The sequence below is a fragment of the Saccopteryx bilineata genome, chromosome 3, assembly GCF_036850765.1.
Source record: "Saccopteryx bilineata isolate mSacBil1 chromosome 3, mSacBil1_pri_phased_curated, whole genome shotgun sequence".
Classification (NCBI taxonomy): Eukaryota; Metazoa; Chordata; class Mammalia; order Chiroptera; family Emballonuridae; genus Saccopteryx; species Saccopteryx bilineata.
The window spans coordinates 84,435,772-84,461,140 of NC_089492.1; the positions used below are offsets into that span (position 1 = coordinate 84,435,772).

General features: G+C 39.3%; 1 protein-coding gene across 3 annotated transcripts in view; it reads right to left on the reverse strand.

Annotated features, from left to right (window-relative positions):
- The window catches only part of ASXL2 (ASXL transcriptional regulator 2), a 121,933-nt gene that overhangs the window by 13,989 nt on the left and 82,575 nt on the right, over nucleotides 1–25,369 (reverse strand). For 2 of the 3 annotated variants that reach the window (XM_066266645.1, XM_066266647.1), the window contains 5 exons: nucleotides 24,134–24,277; nucleotides 12,642–12,805; nucleotides 7,847–7,943; nucleotides 4,403–4,508; nucleotides 956–1,670 (listed from right to left, as the gene is read on the reverse strand). In XM_066266645.1, the coding sequence (XP_066122742.1) occupies nucleotides 956–1,670; nucleotides 4,403–4,508; nucleotides 7,847–7,943; nucleotides 12,642–12,805; nucleotides 24,134–24,277 (1,226 nt within the window). The remainder of the gene's footprint in view (nucleotides 1–955; nucleotides 1,671–4,402; nucleotides 4,509–7,846; nucleotides 7,944–12,641; nucleotides 12,806–24,133; nucleotides 24,278–25,369) is intronic. The other variant, XM_066266646.1, reaches the window with a different exon arrangement.

The following is a 25,369-nucleotide window of genomic DNA, read 5'->3' on the forward strand; positions in this document are numbered from 1 at the left end:
AGCAAAATGAGAGAGTCATATGGTGCATGAAATGGGTCAAGTACTAGTAACTGAATGTTTCCAAAAGATATTTCCTGTTAGAACTAAGTTAAATTAAAAAAAGGAGGGGGATTATTTCTATATGGCTTATTTTTCTACTTAGGTCCTAATATGAATGAATACCTAGTGCCCATAATAAATAAAATGATATTAATAAATACTATTATTAAAAAGTATTAATACATACTATTTATTAAATGAATGAAAGGACTAAAAACTGATATTAAGAAGACCAAGTATTAATCTTTATATCACAAATATAAATGTGATTTTTTTCCAAAGGGTACAGTACTGATCAGATGCAGTCTTTATATGCTGAAATAGACAGACTGCTATAGGAATTTAAAAGATTTGACACATAGCAATGTAAGGTTAAAAAGGAAATTAATGACATATCCTAAGCAGCAGAGCTTAACAAGACTATTTCATCTCACCAATGTCCTTCAAGCAACCAACAGTGACTATGGTAGCCACTCACACTTCCTTTAAAAGGATGGAACTAAAGGTGGCTCTTGACCCACACAACATCCAATAAGTTACAGCAGTAAGAAAAAGGCCAAGGTACACTTAAATATAATGGCTCTTGGTACAAATATATGATCTCTTGGTTACACAAATAGCCTCAAGAGACAGAATAATTTCCACAACAGTCTTAAGAGACAATAGTAGCCAGCAGGGGTGTGGGTGGAGGTATTTTACATCAGATATCTAGGTATCTTACATATTCAAACACCAACAAAGATCTGTAGGAATGCAGTTCTAAATGGCTGTTTATTAGTAAGAGATCACAGTATATGAAATATATACAACTGCTTCTGCATTAAGAAATACCACAAATTACTTGAAATTTGATAGCTATGACCAAAAACTTAGTGTTTAGGTCATTTCTTTCTTTCAGTTCTTCCCATTCGCTTACCTTGAGAGGCGGTACTCTCCGCACTGGGATCCTGTCCCCTCTGTTGAGAAAGGGCTGTGGAGAGACTTGAAATGGCTGCTGGTGCTGACGATTCTCAGTGAAACGCGGCCTTTTCTCCCAGCTCATCGGGTCCTCCTCTTGGGTGAGAGAAGATTTCCTCTTGAGGCTTTCTGGGCTGTGATCAACCAGAGTTGATGAAGGCTCTTTCATAGAGGTCTCCTGTGGAACAGCTTCTATTATAGGCTTCATTTCTGGTTTCTCCACTTCAGGACTTTTGGGTTTGCTTGGAGATTTAACTAAAGCTTCTTGGCTTTCATTTTTGTTATAATTAGAAGCTGCAGTGAGATAATTCTCTTTTTCAGATTCCTGTTCGGCAGAAGCAACTGGCTTCTGTTCCAAGACCTCCTCATCCTTCGGGCACTTGATGGGAAGAACGCTGCTCAACTCGTTCATGTCAGCAGCACAGGAAAGTAGCGGCTCAGTGGAGTTCGAGTTTGGCTGCACCTTATCTCGGCTTTCACGCTCTTCTTTTCTGACTGGTGATGGCATATGCACTACTTCTTTAGCTTCCTCCTCGAGAATTACGGGGACTATACTGACAGGAGAGGCCTCTGAAGGAAGCATGGATTTTGGTTGCTCAGTTGGGGTTTCCTTTCCTTTGGGATCATTGGGTGAAGCGGTCAATTTCTTTGAATCCTCAAGGCTCAGGCCAGAACTAAAAGGTGGAAGAAAAAATATTCTAGTTGAGAAACGGTCCATGTTACTGAAAGCATTATGAAGCAATGCCTAGAAGAACCTGACACATAGAAGGTATTCTTTATATAGTATCTTCACTATTATTAGTGAAGGCTCTGGAGCCAGGGTGCCTAGATTCAAATCCTGGCTGATACAGACTATCCATGTGATACTAAGTTAGCTTTCTATATCTTAGGTTCTTCAATTGTGCACTGAGCTTAATCATTTCCTAGTGTTGGTATGATGATTAAGTTAATATACGTAAAGTACTTAGAACAGTAGCTAGCCCATAATAGAAGTTCAATAATGTTAATTATTATTAGTATTTCCTGTTATAAAGGGGCCACATTGTTTGGAGACATGAATCACGGGCTACCCAAAAAAGAACTAAAAGAAGGCCAAGACACACGCACCGAGATTGTGGGTTTCCAGGGGTCCCCAAACTTTTTACACAGGGGGCCAGTTCACTGTCCCTCAGACCGTTGGAGGGCCGCCACATACAGTGCTCCTCTCACTGACCACCAATGAAAGAGGTGCCCCTTCCGGAAGTGCTGGGGGGGGATAAATGGCCTCAGGGGGCCACATGTGGCCCGTGGCCGTAGTTTGGGGATGCCTGGTTAGACTGTGATCAACTCTCTTCTGCAGCACCTGTAGAAAGACTAGCCAAAAAAACCAGAGACCCTGAGGAAATAGTAGGGGGGTCAGCTGTCAATGTTATCCAGAGGTTGAGAATTATAAATGAGCATTTGGAAAGCCTATTTAAAGTTCAGTTGGTATAGCTCTATAATTCTGAGATCCAGTGCCTCTGAGCTATCCTTGGGGTAAAGGCCAATTGAGACTTTCATAGTGTAGCCTGGCTAAGAGCTCGGATACTCTATAGGGGTAACTAGAGACTTCTCCTAAGGTTTTTGAATGCTGTTTAATGGGAAACACTGATGGTTCAGTGGTAGGATTCTTGCCTCCCACTTGGGAGACCTGGGTTCCATTCCTGGCCTATGAGTTCGGTTTCCGGCCTACACATTCTAGAATATTATTGAATAGGCAAAAACAGGCAGCCTTCTTTGGTGACTTCAAATAATCAGTACTGCACTGATGAGATGCAATGGCTAAGGACAAAACTGGACAGCAATCAAAAGCAGTCCTTCTATAAAAGCTGGCAAAAAGTGCTAAAACTAAAGGATACAAGAACTGCTATAATGCTCTAATTGCCTAATGAGGAGAGAATGAACAGTATTTATGGAATAGCTGATATATGTAACAATGGTCTAAATGTATATATACACACCATCATTTCTATAGAAGAACTCAAACCTCATACCAAGAATATAGAAAAATCAGTATATGAGACTCTTAATCTCAATAGGAATCATTTCCTAAATGACTATGAAGGGGGTCAATGAACACTACTTGGAGATAAGGAAGACAGCAATAGTTCTCAAGCTGTGGTTATGAGGTCTCCTTAAGGCCTGCCATTAGGTATGCAGAAGGAAGGAAAGGAGACTAACAAACAATTAAGAGTCTGTGTGTTCAATCTTATTTCAAACAACACAGCTCCACTGTCACCTATTTAAATGTCCCATGTTAGGACTTCACTTGAATTTGTTAGAAAAAAACTGATTTAGACTACAGACCCTTGAGAATAGAATTTAAATCTAGCTTCAGCTATATAAATCTCCCAGAGTGTCCTCTATAGAGAAGAGGTTGATTAATTATACATTGGAGCCCTGGCCAGGTGTCTCAGTGGATAGAGTATCATCCCAGTGCGCCAAGGTAGTGGGCTCAATCACCAGTCAGGGCACATACAAGAAGCAACCAATGAGTGCACCACTATTTGGAACAACAAGTTGATGTTTCTCTCCCCCCCTTCCCATCTCTCACACACTCTCTCTTTCTCTCTCTCAAATCAATGGAAAAAATTTTTTTTAATTGGATATAACAGTCCTTATTACAGGATTCTTAAGGATTCCTTAGTAATTCTTGATAAGTTCTCATACTGTGGGATTAAAATGAACTATAAGAAATATATAGAACTTCTATATTCTTATATCTTATAAAGTTATCAGAAGAAAAGCCAATCTAATTCAAGATAATTAAAAAATTTTTTGTGAGTATGTGTGACAGAGACAGAGAGAGGGACAGATAGGAACAGATAGCAAGGGAGAGAGATGAGAAGCATCAAGTGTTTGTTGTGGTACCTTAGTTGTTCATTGACTGCTTTCTCATATGTGCCTTGACCAGGGGGCTAGAGCAGAGTGAGTGATCCCTTGCTCAAGCCAGCGATGTTGGGCTCAAGCCAGCGACCTTGGGCTTCAAGCCAACGACCATGGGGTCATCTATGATTCCATGCTCAAGCCAGCGACCCCGCTCAAGCTGGTGAGCCTGCACTTAAGCCAGTGACCCCGGGGTTTTGAACTTAGGTCCTCTGTATCCCAGTCCGATGCTCTATCCACTGTAACACCACATGGTCAGGCAAAAAAAATCTTTTTTTTTTTAAAGTAAATCTTCCACCCACAATGGTTATGTTTTAAGAATTAAGGATTATAAGTAATCCAACTCTGTGCATTTGGGATTCATAAAGAGAAAAAAATTTCTAGGAAAAGAAGAATTAGCGAAAAAAAATCAAAGGAAATTGAGGACCTAAACTTCCAGAAAGGCAGTAGGATGAAGCACTGCATGATATGTGAGCATGAACAGAACCTGTCGTGACATTACCTCTGACCATAGTAGCTTTCAAAGAATTGTTCTTTCCATGGCTCTACTTTTTTCTCCTTCTCAATCTCCTGTCGAATTCTCACCTGCATCTCAGGTGTAAACTCACCTATAATGTACACACATACACACACACAAAAAAATCAATACAAATATGCTGTTCACAACTTTTAACTATTTATAAATCAAGAAAGACTCATGAAAGAGTCAGAATGCTATCCTGTGAAAACAATAGAAATTTGCCCAAATTCCTCACTGTACTGGAGCATCTAAGTGCCATTAGCTGAAATAAAAACACTTGTACACTAGGCCGTGTACTTTTCAGTACACAGTTGAGGCCAATTGGGCCTCTGAATTTTCCTTGTAGTTCCTCCTCCCTCTCCAAACATCAGAGTCCCTACAGAGTTCTTTTATCACCTTTATCACCAACCTTGAATTTGTAACAGCTTTTCATTGGAAAAATACTCATGATCTTTCAGTAAATAGTGCCACTGGACATTTTATTATTTTAAAATTATGTTTTCTCTAAAGCAACGTGTACTTTAGGACTTCATCTCAAACTGCATAATGAACAGTGCTGGCCCTGATTAAAGGCATTTGAGATTCCAGTGCAAAGGTAGGGAGTTATTTTGGAGTTGTCAGTTTTCTAATTGCACCAGTCTTTTGCTCTAACAACAAAGCAGGCAACAAGCCAAAGACCCAGCTACTTTGAATATGCCATTTATTTGCATACACTACCAACCACCTTAATCCTTCCCACTCCATCAGCAGAGAACAGTTAATGTGCTTGGCAGGCCATCTTCAAAGTTGTGGCTCAGAAAGGTTGCTCCCTTTTATACTTAAGACACTAAGAATAAGAGGTAGAAATGGCTGACTTGAAGTTTAAAACTTCCTGGGAGAGAGAAAAGGGAAAGGGAAAAGATTTAGAGAACAGCGAAAATCACAGTCCTGAGCATATGAGTACAAAAAAAAGGAATTTGGCTGTCTATACTTCCCAAAGCAATGTATAGATTCCACACAATTGCTATCAAGGTATCAATGGCATACTTTACAGAAAGAGAACAAATATTCCAAAAAATCTTATGGAACCACAAAAGACCCCAAACAGCAACAGCAATCTTGAGAAAGAACAAAGTTGCAGGAATCATAATACCTAATACCAAACTATATGACAAAGCTATGGTAATGAAAATAGTCCAGTATGGACACAAAAACAGATGAGATCAACAGAAAAGAATAGAGAGCCCAGAAATAAACCCATTCCTTTATGGTCAATTAATATTTGAAAAAAGAGGCAAGAATATACAACGGGGTAAAGACAGTCTATTTAATAGATGGTGTTGGGCAAATTGGACAGATATGTGCAAAAAAAAAACAAAACAAAAAACTAGACCACTATGTTACACCATATACAAAAATAAACTAGCCTGACCAGACGGTGGCACAGTGGATAGAGCATTGGACTGGGACGCGGAGGAGGACCCAGGTTTAAAACCCCAAGGTTGCCAGCTTGAGCATGGGCTCCTCTGGTCTGAGCAAGGCTCACCAGCTTAAGCCCACGGTCGTTGGCTTGAGCAAGGGGTCACTTGCTCTGCTGCAATCCTCTGGGGTCAAGGCACATATGGGAAAGCTGTAAGAAGAATTTATGCTTCTCATCTCTCTCCCTTCTTGTATGTCTGTCCCTATCTGTCCCTCTCTGTCTCTGTCCCTCAAAAAAGAATAAACTAAAAATGAATTAAACCATAAAAATCCTATTAGAAAACATAGGCAGTAAAACTTGGACATTTCTCATAGCAATAATATTTCTGGCATACCTTCTCAGGCAAGAGAAATAAAAAGAAAAACAAACGGGACTATATCAAACTAAAAAAGTTTTTGCACAGCAAAGGAAACCATCAACAAAATGAAAAGACAACCCACTAAAGGGGAGAACATTATTTATCAATGACACATCTGATAACGAGTTAATATCCAAAAATCTAAAAAAACTTATACAACTCAACCCTGAAAAAACAGTGTAAAAAATGGGCAAAGGACCTGAATAGACACTTCTCCAAAGAGGACATCCCAATGGACAATAGACACCTCAATAAATTTAATAAAAATTTTAAAAAAAGAAGAAGAAAGAAAAAAAGAAAGACAAACTGAAGCTCAAGCACCATCCTAGATCAATTAGGGCCCTAGCCAAGTGACTCAGTATATAAAGTGTCATCAAGGTCACAGGTTCAATTCCCTGTCAGGGAATGTAGGAAAAGCAATCAATGAGTGCACAACTAGAACTAAGGGAAATGAGTTTATGCTTCTCTGTCTCTCAAATCAATGGAAAAATTAACAGAACAAATGACTGGATAGCTTGGTTGGTCAGACTGTTGTCCCAAAATGCAAAGGTTGTGGGTTCAATCCCCAGTCAGGGCACAGCCATGAACAGATGGATATTTCTCTTTATCTTGATCTCTCTCCCTCCTTTCCTTTTTCTCAAAAATAAATAAATAAAAATTAAAAAAGAACTGCTAATATGTTTCTGTATCTCTCAAATTGAATAAAAATAAAACTGCTAATATGACTAATAGATAGTACATGCTGTGCAAAAGCAATCAGTCACTTTTACACTTCATAATTTATTATTGGTAACTGTTAGATCATAATCAGATAACAAGGCATACATGGCAAATCAGCAATTCTCAATCATCCTTCTAAAAATTTTTTTTAATGTATTGACTTTAGTGAGAGAGAAAGGGAGGGAGAGAGAGAGAGAAACATAGATCTGTTTCTGTGTGTGCCCCGACTGGGGATCAAATTGCAATTTCTGCGCTCTGGGATGATGCTCCAACCAACCAAACTATCTGGCCAGGAATCAGCCATAATCTTTATTTATTAAAATGCTCTGAATGCACTGAAATGTACACTTCCAACAGGTGAGTTTTATAGTACGTAAACATTTTTCAATAAAACAGTTTGTGTGTTTTTTTAAAGTTCTTAGTGATTCTTTTTACTGTTGGTTTTACTAAGGTTGGACAGTAATAAAGAGCTTGTCTCACTGCTTACCAAACCATAATTCACAGCGCCATGAAATAACTCTAATTTGACACTCTACTTTTATGGAGCTTATTAAATTTTAGTTCCTAGGAATTAATCTAGAATTAATCAGAATCTTTAGATATAACGGCCTAAACAAATGTACTTTTACAGTTTCCCAGGTGACTTTAAATCCTCAAAAGAAACATATTGTTAGATTCCGTCTGGAGCCAAACCTGTTTACACAGGCTCAGGATGAAAAAAAAGTCTTGCAATGTATTTTACAAAGGCTAGGTATCCTACCCTGTGGAAACATACTGTCCTTTGCCTTACAAAACTGTTCAAACATCCATTGAGGCGCCGAGGTGCCAACACACCTCATAGTGGCTCCAAGTATGCACCCACATTAGGAAATTAAGGCTGAACACTTACCTTCTGAGAGTCTTTCCTTCCAGCCTTGGGCTGCAGAAGTGAAGAACTCATTGTTAAGGGCTGAGCCATTTAACTTCATCAGACCATCTGGACCAACCTGAGTCAAAGAATGAGCAAAAGAAAACTTACAAAGAAAGCCAAATGTAGCATGTAGAAGTTGACTTTCTTTTCTTTATAGAAAAGAATGCATGTATGTTCAATTTTACAGAAAGATGACTATCTCATACCATGCTGCTTATTATGGATATTTCTGTTATAATGTAATCTTTTTCCTAATAAATGTATTTCCTCTTTACCTCTTTTCTCTTTTTCCTCTCATTTCAATTCTATGCCCCATTGATTTATACTCAAAAAAATCATCTGCAAACAAATACGTAAGAGTTTTTCTTCTGAGAGGTTTGTTATCTGTTTTATAAAAACTGTGACTAAGTTACATACACTGCTCTGAATCTTACTTGGCTCATGTAATATACTGGGGAAATCTCTCCAAATCAGTAGGCATAATTTTAGTACCTTTGTAATACCTGCATATTATTTGACTGTATAATGTACCTCAATTCACTTAACAATTTCCTATTAATATATTGTACTTTGTTATCCATAATCAACAAAGCTATACTAAGCACTTTAATAAATATATGAGAGTTTTATATCTCTTTTTATTTAATTTAATTTATTTATTTATTTATTTATTTTTTCTTTTGTATTTTTCTGAAGTTGGAAACGGGGAGGCAGTCAGACAGACTCCTGTATGCGCCTGACCAGGATCCACCCGGCACGCCCACCAGGGGGCGATGCTCTGCCCATCTTGGGGCGTCACTCTGCCACAATCAGAGCCATTCCAGCGCCTGAGGCAGAGGCCACAGAGCCATCCTCAGCGCCCGGGCAATTGCAGCTCCAATGGAGCCTTGGCTGTGGGAGGGGAAGAGAGAAACAGAGAGGAAGGAGGGGGGGGTGGAGAAACAGATAGGCGCTTCTCCTGTGTGCCCTGGCCGGGAGTCGAACCCGGGCCTCCTGCACTCCAGGCCGATGCTCTACCACTGAGCCAACCAGCCAGGGCTTATTTCTAAGGGATAGGTTCTGAGAGCAAAGAAATATTTGTGTGTAACTAGATACAGAGGTACCTTGGGATATGAGTTTAATTCATTCTGTAACCGAGCTTGTAAGTCAGTCAACTTGTATATCAAACAAATTTCTCCCATTTAAAATAACTGAAATAGATTTAATTCGTTCCAGCCCTGTGAAACATCCCCAAACCATCCTAAATTATAAAAAAAGACATGTATTTAATTAAGAAACACACATGTATACTTTACCAATGCATAACAAAATATATGAAATAAAAGAAAAAAAAGTGTTATTTAGTACTGTATTCTTACCTTGGAGACAGGCGAGTGTGGCTAACGGAGGTGAATGGCGGAGGAGGAGGGAGGGAGGAAGGGATGCAGGCACTGTAGACACGTAAACCTAAACTGCACTTTCTTAACACTAAATGTAAACTAAAACTGCATTTTCTTTAAACAAAACTAAAATTGCACTTTCTTTACTTAAAAATGAAACCACAAAAACTTAATTGTTAAAAAAATGCACTTTCTTAACTTTAAACTTAACCTAAGCTTAACATTATATATTTTTCATTTAATCATCACCTATTTTTGCTTTTTTGGCGGCACTTTCACTTGCAGGACTTTTGAATAAAAATCTATCCAAAGAGGTTTGCTTTTGCCTGCCTTTTAAAATGTTACGGAAATGTGACAAACAAGTGTCATTAAAAAGTGCTGAAGCACAACCCGTTGAAACTTTTTCTGGGTGTTTCTTTTCAATGAAACTTGAAAGCTTCTCCCACATTGCCGGCATGTCTTTAATTTCACTTGTAGAAATCACTTCCTCCAACTCTACCTCCTCCTCACTACTAATCTCTTGCAGAAACTCCGTATGTTGCATCATCTGTAGCTCCTTCAACTCCTCAGTTGAGAATTCTTCCTCATGTTCCTCAACAAGCTTGTTTACGTCACCCTCATCTACCTCCAAACCCATCGACTTTCCGAGGGACACAATCTCCTCCAACGCTTCTACCTCGGTCTCGTTCTCTGGTTCAAATCCTTCGAAGTCCCTGTCTACAACAACATCAAGCCATAACCTTTACCATGCCGAGTTCAAGGTTCTTCTTGTAACCTCTTGCCATGCCAATTCTATAATGTGTAAACATATCACGATGTTGTGGTGATCTTTCCAAAATTCTTGAGGGGTTAGAATTGTATTCTCAGTCACCTCAAAGCAGCGGCGGAACAAGTGCTTTGTGTAAAGCTTTTTAAAGTTGGAAATGACCTGCTGATCCATAGGTTGCAAGATTGAAGTCGTGTTGGGTGGGAGGTAGAGGACTTTCACGAATTTAAACTCATCGAGAATGTCATTTTCAAGACCAGGTGGGTGGGCTGGAGCATTATCAAGGATTAGTAATGCTTTCATTGGGAGTTTATTTTCTTGAAGATATTTCTTCACCGCAGGGTCAAAGACAAGATTTACCCATTTAATAAAAAACTGCTGTGTAACCCATGCCCTAGCATTGGCACGCCTAATAATCTGCAGTTTTCTTTAAGAATCTTGTGAGTCTTAAAAGCTCAAGGATTTTCAAAACGATACACTAGCAGTGGCTTTACTTTACAGTCACTGCTAGCATTTGCACAAAATGCAAGGGGGTCAGACGGTCCTTCATGGGTTTATGGCCTGGCAGCTTCTTCTCCTCTGAGATGATTAAAGTCCTCCGGGGCATTTTTTTCCAAAACAATCCTGTTTCGTCATAGTTGAAAACATGTTGGGGGATGTAGCCTTCTTTTGCGATAAGTGCAGCAAAACGTGCGATTCCTCCTCAGCTGCCTTAACGTCAGCACTCGCAGCTTCACCATGCCTCACCACCAAGTGGATGCCAGATCTCTTCTTGAAATTTTCAAACCAGCCGTGACTTGCCTTAAATGTATCTTCTGCTGCCTCTTTTGAGGTTGACGGTTCTTTCTTCTTCAAGTCGCCGTAAATAATACCTGCCTTTTTGCATATTACAGTCTCTGTCACTATCTCCTGCCAACTCTTTCTCTTTCACCCACACCAGCAGGAGCTTCTCCATTTCTTCATGGATATTTGTCCTTAACTGGGACAGAATTGTAGTTCCTTTTGCTGGATTTGCGCTTTTGATGGCATCCTTTTGTTTAAGGATGGTACAAATTGTAGATGTATTGCGGTCATACAGCCTTGCCAGTTAATCACTCGTACACCACGCTCATATTTTTCTATTATTTCTTGCGTTACTTCTATCAGCATCATTCTCTTCTTCTTCTCACTACTGTCCTTTACACTCACATTCTTCGGCCCCATGATAGCACACAAAAAAGTTAGTAAAAAATGCAAAAATGATGCAAGTATGAGCGCACGAAATTCAACTTGAGTCTGTGGGTAACGTGAGAAAGAACGAGATGCTGGTGGTGTGCTGCTGATACTGGACCCGTGCGCCAATGCATCAACTAGCGGCAGCTTCCCAAATCACACCTTGTATCTCGGAATTTTGCTTGGATCTCGAACAAAAATAAGGACAGAGTCGCAGCTCGTATCTTAAAAAATTTGTATGTTGGTCTGCTCATATCGCAAGGTATGACTATTATTTTCTAAAAAGGCTAAAACAATTCACATTTTTACTAGAAATATGAGTGTACCTTTTACCCAGCAAACAAGAGATGTTAATATTCTATTTAATTTTTGCCAAGCTAATGAGTTTGAAATGGTAAAAATTCCCTTTATCCTGTGTACTAGAATGTTGTGCATCTTTTTGCACGTTTATTGAATATTTATATTTGTCATCTACAAAATGCTAATTCCTGTCATTTGCTCATTTTTCTATGATGCTGCTTATTTTATTATCATCTTGTGAAAATCCTCTACATATTAAAAGTAAAAATATCACAGGTCAAAATATTTCACCCAATCTGTATATTGACTTGGTTTGTGATGCTATGAGATCTTGCCAAAAGGTTTTAAGAGTCTTCTTTTTATTACAGATTTTGGATTTCCTGTCCTGGTTTTAAAAAAAAAAAATCACAGAATTTTATTTAAGGGCATAAAACACAAGACCTAAAAAAACCTTTTTTTTTTAAAAAAAAATGTAATTTATATTGGGTTTTATAAGTTCTTTATAATGAAAGCAATAAATATTTTAAAAATTTAACATAGAAATAAAAATAATATTCCTTTTTTAAAAGATTTGTTGATTTTACAGAGGCGAGGGAGAGCAGTGGAACGAGAAGTATCAACTCATAGTTGCTTCATTTTAGTTGTTCATTGATTATCATTATGTGCCTTGACTGGGCAAGTCCAAGGTTTTGAACTGGTGACCTCAGCATTCCAGGTTGTTACTTTATCCACTACGCCACCACAGGCCAAGCAAAATAATAAATATTCTTGATCAATTCAAAAAATCCATTCAAAACCTCTCTGTAATGCCTTAAACAAGACAACTCTTCCTCCTGAACTGTATACTACGAATGCCTACATCCTACTATGATAGCTAGACAAATTTTATTCTATAACCGTGACATTTTGACAAGAGAGGTTTTTTCCTTTATAAACTTTACAGGGCCAACCTATTAAGAACACTTACATAAAAAATTCTTATTTTTGTTTACTACCTTTAATATCACCTCTTAAGTACAAATACAAAGTTATTTAAAAAGCCTTAAAAAGTTCTAAATGAAACAAGTAAAGTAAGCTTCAGCAGGGTATAAAACTGCTTATGATCAAAATGACGCACCTGTCGATCCACCTCTGGAAGCAGTAAAAGCAATCGCTGTTGGCAATCTCCAGGAAGGACTGAAAAAGTATGTTTGTTGATCAGTGCTCGAAGATTTGTATTAACCAGAATGGAGTCTGGTGTTTCAACATCAATTTCAGCACATTTAGTCCTTTTCATCTGCCCTACAAAAAAACAGAATGAAAGAATCATTTTATTCTCTTTCACATTCCTGTTTCTATCTCAACTACAGCTTGCTCTGCAGTGAAAAACACAACAACTATACTTGTAAGTACTTTAAATATCACACTGTGAAGAAGGTAACACTTAAGTTTCTTAGAAATTTCTTCTAAGACTAACAAAGAAAGTGTTGTTCATTCATAAATCATAAAAGAATATAATTTATCATCTCTGCAAAAAGAGAGCAAGGTCTATAAAAGTGAACCATTTGCCATGTTAAAACTACATTTTACGTATGAGACTTGATTGTTTCCCAAGTAGAACTGTGGAAGTTTATGAAAAATAATACATATACAAAATTTTACTTAAAAAATAGAAAAACTCAAATCTATATATAAATTGTACTGAGGCCCTTGTTCTCTTCCCATGAGAAGCTTTTCAACAATCTAAATTTGCGTTACCTAAAAATATTATGATTGAATGTTCAGCAGTTTCAGAAAATCTGTTCACAATCAGAAGGTTACAGTGTATTCAAATAATGACAGATTTGAGTATACAAAGTTTTTAAATGTAAATAACAAAAAAAAATTTTTTTAATATTTTTTTTATTGTATTTATTTATTTTTTTAGAAAGGAGAGAGAGAGGGAGAGAGAGAGAGAGGAAAGAGAAGGGGGGAGCAGGAGCATCAACTCCCATATGTGCCTTGACCAGGCAAGCCCAGGGTTTTAAACCGGCGACCTCAGCATTTCCAGGTCGACGCTTTATCCACTGTGCCACCATTGGTCAGGCATAAAAAATATATATATATATATATATATTTTTTTTTTTTTTTGTATTTTTCTGAAGCTGGAAACGGGGAGAGACAGTCAGACAGACTCCCGCATGCGCCCGACCGGGATCCCACTGGCACGCCCACCAGGGGCGACGCTTTGCCGCGACCAGAGAACAGAAACACTCTAGCGCCTGGGGCAGAGGCCAAGGAGCCATCCCCAGCGCCCGGGCCATCTTTGCTCCAATGGAGCCTCGGCTGCGGGAGGGGAAGAGAGAGACAGAGAGGAAGGAGGGGGGGTGGAGAAGCAAATGGGCACTTCTCCTATGTGCCCCTGGCCGGGAATCGAACCCAGGTCCCTCGCACGCCAGGCCGACGCTCTACCGCTGAGCCAACCGGCCAGGGCCAAAATATATTTTTATATAAACAAATGACTAACTTGGCAAAATGTCTGAAGGCTATGACCAAAAATTCATATTAAATGTGATTTTGTAAATCAAAAGGAAAAAGACAAGTATCACCAAGAGAAACATGAGCAAAGGAAATTAATAGACCGTTTATAGCTGATTAACTATAAAAAGATGCTAAGGGGCCGTGGCCGGTTGGCTCAGTGGTAGAGTGTCGGCCTGGTGTGCGGAAGTCCCGGGTTCGATTCCCGGCCAGGACACACAGGAGAAGCGCCCATCTGCTTCTCCAGCCCTCCCCTTCTCCTTCCTCTCTGTCTCTCTCTTCCCCTCCCGCAGCTGAGGTTCCATTGGAGCCAAGATGGCCCGGGCGCTGGGGATGGCTCCTTGGCCTCTGCCCCAGGCGCTAGAGTGGCTCTGGTTGCGACAGAGCGATGCCCCGGAGGGGCAGAGCATCGCCCCCTGGTGGGCAGAGCATCGCCCCCTGGTGGGCGTGCCGGGTGGATCCCGGTCGGGCGCATGCGGGACTCTGTCTGTCTCTCCTCGTTTCCAGCTTCAGAAAAAAAAAAAAAAAAAAAAAAAAGATGCTAAGATATCAATACGTAAGAAATACCAGTTAAACCATGAACATATTTTGCCTATCAAAATAGCGCGCGCGCACACACACACACACACACACTCACTCACAGAGTTATTATTGTTGGCTATTTATATAAATAATGCTTCAAATAAAACCAAACTTTAAAATTTAAAGAAAACAAACCCAGCAAATATTGCAATATAATCATAGGACTATGCAGTGAAAAAGCAAAAATTACTTTAAAATACTGGTGAGGTTAAATTAGAATAATCTTGTTAGAAGAAAAGTTTTATAATATACAGCAAAATTTTAATATGCACAGAATCTAAAATCCAGAAATTCTACATTTAGAAATACCTGCACAAAGTTACACAATTCTGGATGTGGTTAACCTCTGGCTCTGGCCCAACTACATGCAAAAGTACTCTCTCTTAAGGGGAAAGGATTTCCCTTAAGCTCATAGAATTCCTACAATTTAAAATCCAGTACTACCTTACAAAGATTATCTTGACAAACCAGACAGTATGCTACTATGAGAGTCAGCAGAAACCAGAAAGAAAAGATTAAGACCTAGAACTACATGAAAACTGTCACAAAAATAGAATACGGAATAGCTATGTATAAAATGATTTCAAAAATAAAAGATGTAATTGTAAGGATGGGGGTAGTTAGGAATAAACACAAAGATTTGAAAAAATAAGAGTTCTAAAAATTATAATAAAAATTGCTGAAAACAGATGCTATGACAAGATTAAACAGAAGTTTAGATAGTGTAAAAGGGAAATCATAACCTTGAATACATAGCCATTTTACCCAGAATATGAGAAAGACATATAAGGTTAAATATTTTGAGTGCTTCAGCAGAAACATGAAGGATAGAATGAGTTCTAATGAATACTTAATTGAAGACCCAGAAGGAGAAAATAGAATGGAAAAAAGTATTTGAAAAATTGACAGTACTACATATATGAGAATTGATGAAAACTACAAATGCCTGGCCTGGGGTGGCAGAGCGGATAAACTGTCAGTCTGGAATGCTGTGGTTGCTGGTTTGAAGCCCCAGGCTTGCCCGGTCAAGGCACATATGAGAAGCAAATACTCTGAGTTGATGCTTCCCACTCCTCCTCCACCTTTCTCTCTCTTTAAAAATCAATAAATAAAATATTAGAAAGAAAACTACAAACCAAAAGATCGAGATCTAGAGCAGTGGTTTTCAACTGGTATGCCATAAGAATTTTTAAAACATGCAATCCCTATCTATTCAGGAGCACTGAACTCTTTCCCTTTAGATTGTCAAAAAAATGACAACAGTCTCAACAATAGTTATCTGTTGTGAATGAATAAAAAATTATACTTTTTTTTGTCAGATCAATAAATATATTATTTGGTGTGCTACAGAGAATTATAGTAAATATAATGTGTTCGTAAAGTCATGGTGCCCTTTTGACCGGTTACAGGAAAGCAACAAAAGACAATAGGAATGTGAAATCTACACCAAATAAAAGGAAAACTCCCAGTTTCATACCTATTCAGTGCAGTTCGATGTGGGCTCACGCACAGATTTTTTAGGGCTCCTTAGGTAGCTATCCCGTATAGCCTCTACAGACTCGTCACTGACTGATGGCCTACCAGAATGGGGTTTCTCCACCAAACTGCCGGTTTCCTTCAAGTGCTTATCCCACCGAGTAATGTTATTCCTATGTGGTGGTGCTTCGTTATAAACGCGCTAATATTCACGTTGCACTTTGGTCACGGATTTGAATTTAGCGAATCACAGAACACACTGAACTTTCCTCTGTACCGTCACATCTCAACTGGCATGGTTGTGGGCTGCTCTGCTGTATACACGGTGTTATGTCATCATCTGTGCATGCACACATGCTGTCACATCATCCTACAGAAACTGGGAGGGTTTTCCTTTTATTTGGTACAGATTTCACATTTCTATCGTCTTTTGTTGCTTTCCTGTGACCGGTCAAAAGTGCCCCATGACTTTATGGACACACTATAGTTTACGTGTGCTATGAGATCAAAAAGGTTGAAAAATCACTGATCTAGAAGCATAACATAAATAATTAAAGCAGGATAAAAAGGAATCCATGCCTAGACCTATCTCAGGAAAACTGCTCATGAAAGACCAAGAGAATAGCTTGATAGTATCCATAAGTAAGGGAAAGATTTCATAAGAAGGAAAACAAAATAAATAACGGCAAGCTTCTTAACAACCAAGTAATCCAGAATAAAGTGTTTAATAGCTATAAAATGTTGAGAGAAAATAACCATCAACCTCTAATGGTATATATACCAAAATCTCCATCAGGAATGAACATGATAACAAAGATATTTAAAGATAAAAATTGATACCATTTACTATCAAGAGACCTGTTCTGAATAAAATTCTTAAAAATGTATACTATAGGAAAGAAAATCATTATAGAAAGATGGGTTAAATTACAATGAAGAACAGTAAACATTTAGATCAATTTACATCAACATTGTTGTACAAAACAACACTCTAATGTCTGATTTGTGAGATTAAAAAAGAACAGAAATGTCAGACAATATTATTTAACTGCAGATATAAAATATCAGGGCTAAATTGTTATAAAGCATTTCTGTTCTGGAGAAAAATCAAAATGGTTACTTTTTTGCTAAGATAGTTGTCAATAATGGCCCTGGCCGGTTGGCTCAGCGGTAGAGCGTCGGCCTAGCGTGCGGAGGACCCGGGTTCGATTCCCGGCCAGGGCACACAGGAGAAGCGCCCATCTGCTTCTCTACCCCTCCTCCGCGCTTTCCTCTCTGTCTCTCTCTTCCCCTCCCACAGCCAAGGCTCCATTGGAGCAAAGATGGCCCGGGCGCTGGGGATGGCTCTGTGGCCTCTGCCTCAGGCGCTAGAGTGGCTCTGGTCGCAACATGGCGAAGCCCCGGAGGGGCAGAGCATCGCCCCCTGGTGGGCAGAGCTTCGCCCCTGGTGGGCGTGCCGGGTGGATCCCGGTCGGGCGCATGCGGGAGTCTGTCTGACTGTCTCTCCCTGTTTCCAGCTTCAAAAAAAAGAAAAAAAAAAAAGAAAAGAAAAAAAAAAAGATAGTTGTCAATAACAGTAGCGGTAAACGCTTACATAGGCCTCCTAAGCACCAGACATGATTTTAAACTTTGGCAAGTATTAACATTTATTTTTCATATAATCTGATGAAGTAGGAATCCATTTCAAAGTTGAAGAAATTGATGCCCAGATATGGTAAGCAACTTGCCCAACAGTATGCTATTAAGTTACATGCAGATATTAGAACCCAGACATGTGGCTTCAGTCTTATTTATCACTGTATTTCAGAGGCACAGGCATTATACAGTGCATGATTTCTGACCACAAGGAACTTAAGCTAAAAGTTCATAACAAAGACATAAAAATCCCTATATATTTGGAAATTGTTTTTGTTTTTGTTTTTTGCGTTTTTCTGAAGCTGGAAACAGGAAGAGACAGACAGACTCCCGCATGCGCCCGACCGGGATCCACCCGGCACGCCCACCATGGGGCGACGCTCTGCCCACCAGGGGGCGATGCTCTGCCCATCCTGGGCGTCGCCATGTTGCGACCAGAGCCACTCTAGCGCCTGAGGCAGAGGCCACAGAGCCATCCCCAGCGCCCGGGCCATCTTTGCTCCAATGGAGCCTTGGCTGCGGGAGGGGAAGAGAGAGACAGAGAGGAAGGCGCGGCGGAGGGGTGGAGAAGCAGATGGGCGCTTCTCCTGTGTGCCCTGGCCGGGAATCGAATTCGGGTCCTCCGCACGCTAGGCCGACGCTCTACCGCTGAGCCAACCGGCCAGGGCTGGAAATTGTTTTTTTAAAACTTCAAAATAACTTATGGAACAAAGGGGAAATAATTAAAAAATTAAAAACTTTTCAAACTAAATAATAAAAATAGTATTTGAAAGATAAAGGTAAATGTTCCAATTGGAATAGTACCAAAATATATAAAATGTAAAGTTTTCTACATTCAAATCCAGTGTACCTAACAAAAATGGAATTTTTATTTGAAGAAACGAAATCAGTATACACACTAATATTTTTTCTTTCACTGAATCCTTTGAACATCTTTCCAAACTATTACCTACAAATTCACCTTTTTCTTGTAAAAAAGCTGCACCATATTCCAAGGTATGTATGATTCATTAACTGGACACTCATTGATGATCACACTGCCTTGGCTCTACAGACCCAAAAGAAACATCGTAGCTTCCCTTTTTAATATATATAGATAGCATAGGAGTGTCAGCATTCCTTGAATAGTTTTTACTATTTTGCATTCACGGTGTACCTTTTCATGAGAATCAAGCTTTAAATTTTAACAAGTGAAACTGAGAAGTAGTTGTAAATTATTCTGATCAAATAGTGCCTTGAGGATACTTTTACATACCTTAAAGGTGCCTTATTTTAAAATTTAAAGTTTAAGTCCTCTAATTTTGGTAAAGTTGACCTTAGTTTTTTTCAGTTTATGTTGCCTTATTCTATTATTTTATACTTGCAATCTGATCTATTTATTCTCCTTATTGAATCTGGGAAGTAAAAAATATATGATATATGTTGGTCAAATAAGTTTGTAAATATGATATATATGTTTGCTTGCTTGTGACTTATATTGGGTGTGGGGGACAGGCTATAAGCAGGCCAGGTCATTGTAGCCTAAGGTTTCGTTTTAGGACTAAGCTTTTCCCCACACCCTTGACTGACTGTATGATCTGGGTGGTGTACTCTCATGAGGAATCCAATTATGCCTTGGATAAGTGACTTTGTATCTCCTTGTTTGTATATTGGATTAAGGGATTTTGGTTTTCTACACTATAAAGTGGGACAGACCAGGAGCTTGCTCACTCAGTTCCTGCTATCACGATTGCAGGGGCTTCCCTGGTTCCTTGCCCTTCATGGGAAGAGCTGGTTTTCTGCTTTTCCCTTGTCTTCTTTTGTGGTTTGCCTGTCTTGGTGAGACACCAATAAATAGGATGACCCATCATCCTCCGACTCTGCCGTTTCTTTACCATCTGCCCGAATCCAACGGGAACCTGCATGGGCCAGGCGGCTGCTTTGATAGTGACAGCCATGGCTCCTGGCCTTACAATATACTATTAATTTTACTGAAGCTAAAACAAATACCAACATTAACTAAAATAATTTCATGTATATTACCTAATTGTTTTATCATTTATGTTTTACACAAATGAATAGCTTCTTTCATATGTTTTGAAAATACTGTGGCAAAATGTATAAATTTCCATTATTTCATTTAATATTTATTTGCATGAAAGAAGACAAACTTTCACCTACTTTTTGACCATTAGGTCAAACTTAATATCATGCTGTTGGTCAAATAAGTTTGCAAATATGATACATACATTTGCTAGCTTATAGTTTGCATTGTGTGTGGGGGGCAGGCTGTAAGCAGGCAGGGTCATTATAACCTAAGGCTTAGTTTTTCCCACCCTAAGTGACTTTGTATCAGAGACTTCCTTGTTTGTATATTGGATTAAAGGTTTTGATTTCTACGCTATAAAATGGGGGCAGACCGGGAGTTTGCTCTCTTGGTTTCTGATATTAGCATTAGAGAGGAGAGCAGAGAAAGGCCACGTGGAGGAGAGGAGAAGCAGCCAAGATGGCTGAGTGCTGAAGGAGAAGCCAGTTTGTACAGAGAGAAGGAGATGGGAAACAGAGGTGAGTAAGGCTGGTTAGGTAGAAACCTTTGATTCTAGGAAACTCGGATAAGTCAGTGGTTTTAGGAGCCCTGAATGGAAAGGGAAGTGTTTTCCCACTGTGTGTATTTCTTGCCCGCCTGGTGCAAGCTAGGATTAAAGCTAATGGCCCACCAGTTCTTGGCTCCATTGTTTTATTACCATCTGTTCAAATCAAATGTGAACCTGCACGGGCCAGGCGGCTGCGATGGTGGCTGTGGCTACTGGCTTTACACATGCCTTTTTTTTTTTTTTTTTTTAAAGAGACAGACAGAAGAGCCAGTCAGACAGACAGACAGAGAGGAAAGGAGACAGATGAGAAGCATCAACTCAGAGTTGCGGCCCTTTTGTTGTTCACTGACTGCTTTCTCATACATGCCTTGACTGGGGGTTGGGTGGGGCTGCTCCACTTGTGCCAGTGACCTTGGAGTCACGTTTATGTTCCCACGCCCAAGCGAGTGACCCTGGGCTCAAGAAGGATGAGCATGCATTCTACCCACTGTGCCACCACTTGGTGAGGCTCCCACCATGCCTTCTTTCTTTTTTTTTCTTTTCTGAATTTGGAAACGGGGAGGCAGTTAGACAGACTCCCGCATGCGCCCAACCGGGATCCACCTGGCATGCCCACCAGGGGGCGATGCTCTGCCCATCTGGGATGTTGCTCTATTGCAACCAGGACCATTCTAGCGCCTGAGGCAGAGACCATGGAGCCATCCTCAGCGCCCGGGCCAACTTTGCTCCAATGGAGCCTTGGCTGTGGGAGGGGAAGAAAGAGACAGAGAGGAAGGAGAGGGGGAGGGGTGGAGAAGCAGATGGGCGCTTCTCCTGTGTGCCCTGGCCGGGAATCGAACCCGGGACTCCCGCACGCCAGGCTGATGCTCTACCACTGAGCCAACCGGCCAGGGCCACCTTCTTTTCAAAATGGTTACTATTTCCTAAATTTGGAAATTCTCAGTACATAATTTCTCTATTTTGTACATCCATATTTCTACTTCTATTTAATATAGATACTAAAATTGTGACATTAAATGAACTGAAGTTAAATATAGGCCCAAGAAGAAACTTTGTTCCGTTCACTGACATGTCTCCAGAGCCCTGAACCAGTGCCTAGCATGTTAGTGTATCTTCTGTAAGAATTTGTTTAATAAATAAATATTTTAAACCTTTAGCAGTAGAATTAATAACCAAAGGGCATATTCAGTTCATGGCAGATACTATCTCTAGGAAGAATACACCAATTTATAATCACACTTAGAATCAAACCATATTTTTATAAAGAGGTTGTCCAAAGTTCTATTCTCCAACTTCATAATTTGGAAGGGGTCTAGAATATATAAAAGAGAGTAGAACTTTCCCTTGGAATTATGTCTGCATTGCTGCATGACCTTTTAGTTCCTATGCTGCTTCTGAGATGTCCATGATTCTAATTTTTGAATCTTTATATATAAGAATTTTTTATCTTTCTGGGGGCTTTTTTACAAATCATCTCATTATCCCAGATGTTTTGAAAATTTTTTAAATGTGCCTTGGAATATGTTTCTTTTTATTCATGTTTCTTGACATCAATTATGTACTTCCAGTTTGAAAACTGTGACTTTCAATTCTATGGATCTCTCTTATGTTATTTCTACTTATTATTTACCTTCCTTCCAATTTCTGGGTTTTATTTTATTTTGAGAGAGAGAGAGAGAGAGACAGGAAGGGAGATAAAAGTTGTATTACTTTCGTTTTTCATTGATTGCTTCTCATATGTGCCTTGACCAGGAGCTCAAGCCAAGCTAGTGACCCTTTACTCAAGACAGCAACCTTGGGCTTCAAGTCAGTGACCTTTGGGCTCAAGCCAGCAACCCTGAGATCATGTTGATGATCCCACACTCAAGCTGATACGCCAGCACTCAAGCCAGATGAACTCACCCTCAGGGTTTGGAACCTGTAACCACAACATCCCATGTCGACACTCTATCCACCCACCACCACTGGTCGGGTCTGTTTTTTATTTCTGACAGTCCTACTATTTAAGACATCGGACAGCCTAAGTTTATTTTTCCATTTTCTTACCTCCTTTCTCCTTAGACTTATACACTGGGAAATTTCTTTACTTTGAATGTTTTTCTATTATAATTTATTTCCACTACCACATTATTTAACATCCTAGAAGTCTGTTTACTTTCTGATATTTAATATAGTAATCAGGTGCAATATCATCTTTTATTTCTTTTTGTGGCTATTACAGTGTTAAATAATTGTTTTATATAGAATTGTATACCTGAATCCTATAATTTTATTATCCACTGTTACCCCAATAAATTCAATTAAATAAAATAAGTAAAAATAATGAATAAAATAAAGTTATTGTTTGTTTCTTTTGAGTCTATATTTATTTTTTATTTTTTTGACAGAGACAAAGAAAGAGAGTCAGATAGGGACAGACAGGAAGTGAGAGAGATGAGAAGCATGAACTCTTTGTTGCAAGCTCCTTAATTGTTCAGTGATTGCTTTCTCATATGTGCCCTGACCAGGGAGGGGGGGCTAGAGCAGAGCAAGTGACCCCTTGCTCAAGCCAATGACCTTGGGCTTCAAGCCAGCAACCTCTGGGCTCAAGTCAGCGACCATGGGGTCATGTATAGGATCCCACGCTCAAGCCAGTGAATCCTCGCTCAAGCTGGTGAGCTTGCATTCAAGCCGGTGACCTTGCGGTTTCGAACTTGGGTCCTCTGCAACCCAGTCCAATGCTCTATCCACTGCGCCACTGCCTGGTCAGACTGAGTCTATATTTCATATACTCTCTCACACAATGGAGGCTTTCTTCAAAGGTGATCCTTAGTAATTATTATTAAAGACAGACATTTCTAAAAAGTTGACGGAAAACTGAATGCAATGGGTGGGTTTTATAGACGGGAGAGCACCGCAGAAGTGTGACCAAGATGACTCAGTTTAGCAGGGAATCTATATATCTGCCTGAAGAAATGGAGGTTATTCCATTTCTTTAGTTACCAATCCACCTATCTCCTGCTGCAGCACAGATGAGGAGGAACTAGTGGCAGTAGAAATATGCCTCACTACTAGTAATTTGGCAGCCAAGCAGGAGGATCATTATCCAGTATTAATATTTTGTTTAACAGCCCTAATTTCAAACATGGCCTCATTGTCTGCCCTCCACTATGTGTAGCATCTCTGAAATTTAAACCTGTATGGTTTAATTTCACTTCAAAATAAAACTCCTGTGTCCTACTAGGGTGAGGCATTCAACTGCTTCTTACTAACTTTTAAAGAATGTTCTTCTTTTCAAACCCATGCCTCACCCTCTCTACTGTAATATGTGATCTCTCTAATTCTGGAACCTTTCTGGTATTCTATAGCCTTAGCTAGCTGGCTTATTACTAGCATCTGCTCCTCAGCTCTGTGAAAAACCCTATTCAGTTTTCATCTTTCAAAACTGTTGGCACTGCCAGCCCATTTATTGTCTCCCTTGTGTTCTTCACCCTTATAGATTTAAACTTTTATATTTCCATATTCTCATTTTAGTGGAATTCAGAGGGAGCAGGAAAAAAGGTTCAGTTTGCCATGTGTAATTATAAATCCTTCTACTTTCTGTGCAGTTAGGAAAAAAAACAAATAATGTGCTGGACAAAGCAATTTATTATCAGAAAAAGAAATAAACTACAAAATGGCTAATACCAGATCTTATTCTGAATAGTTTTGGTAAGGTAGGACAGGAAGAACATGAAGACAGTCAAGTCCTTGCAGGTGAACAGGAAGTAACAAGTAAGCCAGACAGCTATGAATTTCAGACATGGAACTTATAAACTGATTTTAAAAATAATCTACAAAGAAATGAAGTCTTTGTAAATTAACTTACTTGTGTGGAGTCTGTCAGACCTTTGGAATGACTTCTTCCCCAAACCTAGCAAAGAAGTTTCCACTTTAACCGAAGAAGAAAAGCTAGAGTTTGAGTTCTGGGGGATGCTTGACTGTCCATCAGATTGCTTTCCTTCCCATATTACTAGGGAGAAAATATATACAAGACTGGTGACATTCAGGTTTTAGATAGAAATCAACTAAACAAACAATTAATTCATTCAACGCTAAATAAAAGTAGCTACATATGAGGCAATGTGACCTTGCAAATGTGTTTTGGGTATGAGAATTAAACCTCAAAAAGGAAAGTAAAAACTGCTTCTTCCGCTTAGCACATTATTTGTTTCTAGTGGTAAATTTCCTTTATAACATAAATGCAAAGTTTTGCAAGCCCCAGTTTAAGTATGGCAGGCACATATAATCACTGGCATCAAACTGAATTGTGTAATAAAACACAAAATCTGTATCCAGACCAATTTAGATTAAAAACAAAACAAGTATCAACAAAAAATCTGAAGGCCTATAATATGTCCAATGGAAACTCAAAAGTAGCATGTATTCCTAGTAAGACCTTTTATTTTTAAAGGAGAAAATTGATACAGAGTTTGAGTATCTTTTGAAAACATCAGCTTTCTAAGGTTTTTGACTGGAGGCTTCCAAATATTTTTAAGTAAGACATCTTCGAAGTTAAGTTAGTCATAGATCTCATTTTAACATACAAATCCTATTGATGTATTTTTTAAATAACTGCATAATTTTGCATAAAATTTCCACTTACCCTGGAATGATTTAAATTAATGATTTGGCAGTACAAGGATTATGTAAATAAATACAAGAATTTTAGCTGTGGCTGGCTAGCTCAGTGGTGGAGCATCAACCCGGCATGTAGAAGTTCTGGGTTCAATTCCCAGCCAGGGTACACAGGAGAGGTGCCCTGCTGCTTCTCTATCCTTTCCCCTCTCCTTTCTCTCTCTTCCGCTTTTGCAGCCAAGGCTCCCCTGGAGCAAAGTTGGCCTGGGCACTGAGGATGGCTCCGTAGCCTCCACCTCAGGTGCTAGAATGGTTCTGGTTGCAACGGAGCAATGCCCCAGATGGGCAGAGCATTGCCCCCTAGTGGGCATGACGGGTGGATCCCAGTTAGGCACATGCAGGAGTCTATCTATCTGCATCCCTACTTATCACTTCAGAAAAATACAAAATAGATACAGAGATACATACATACATACAAAATTTCTAA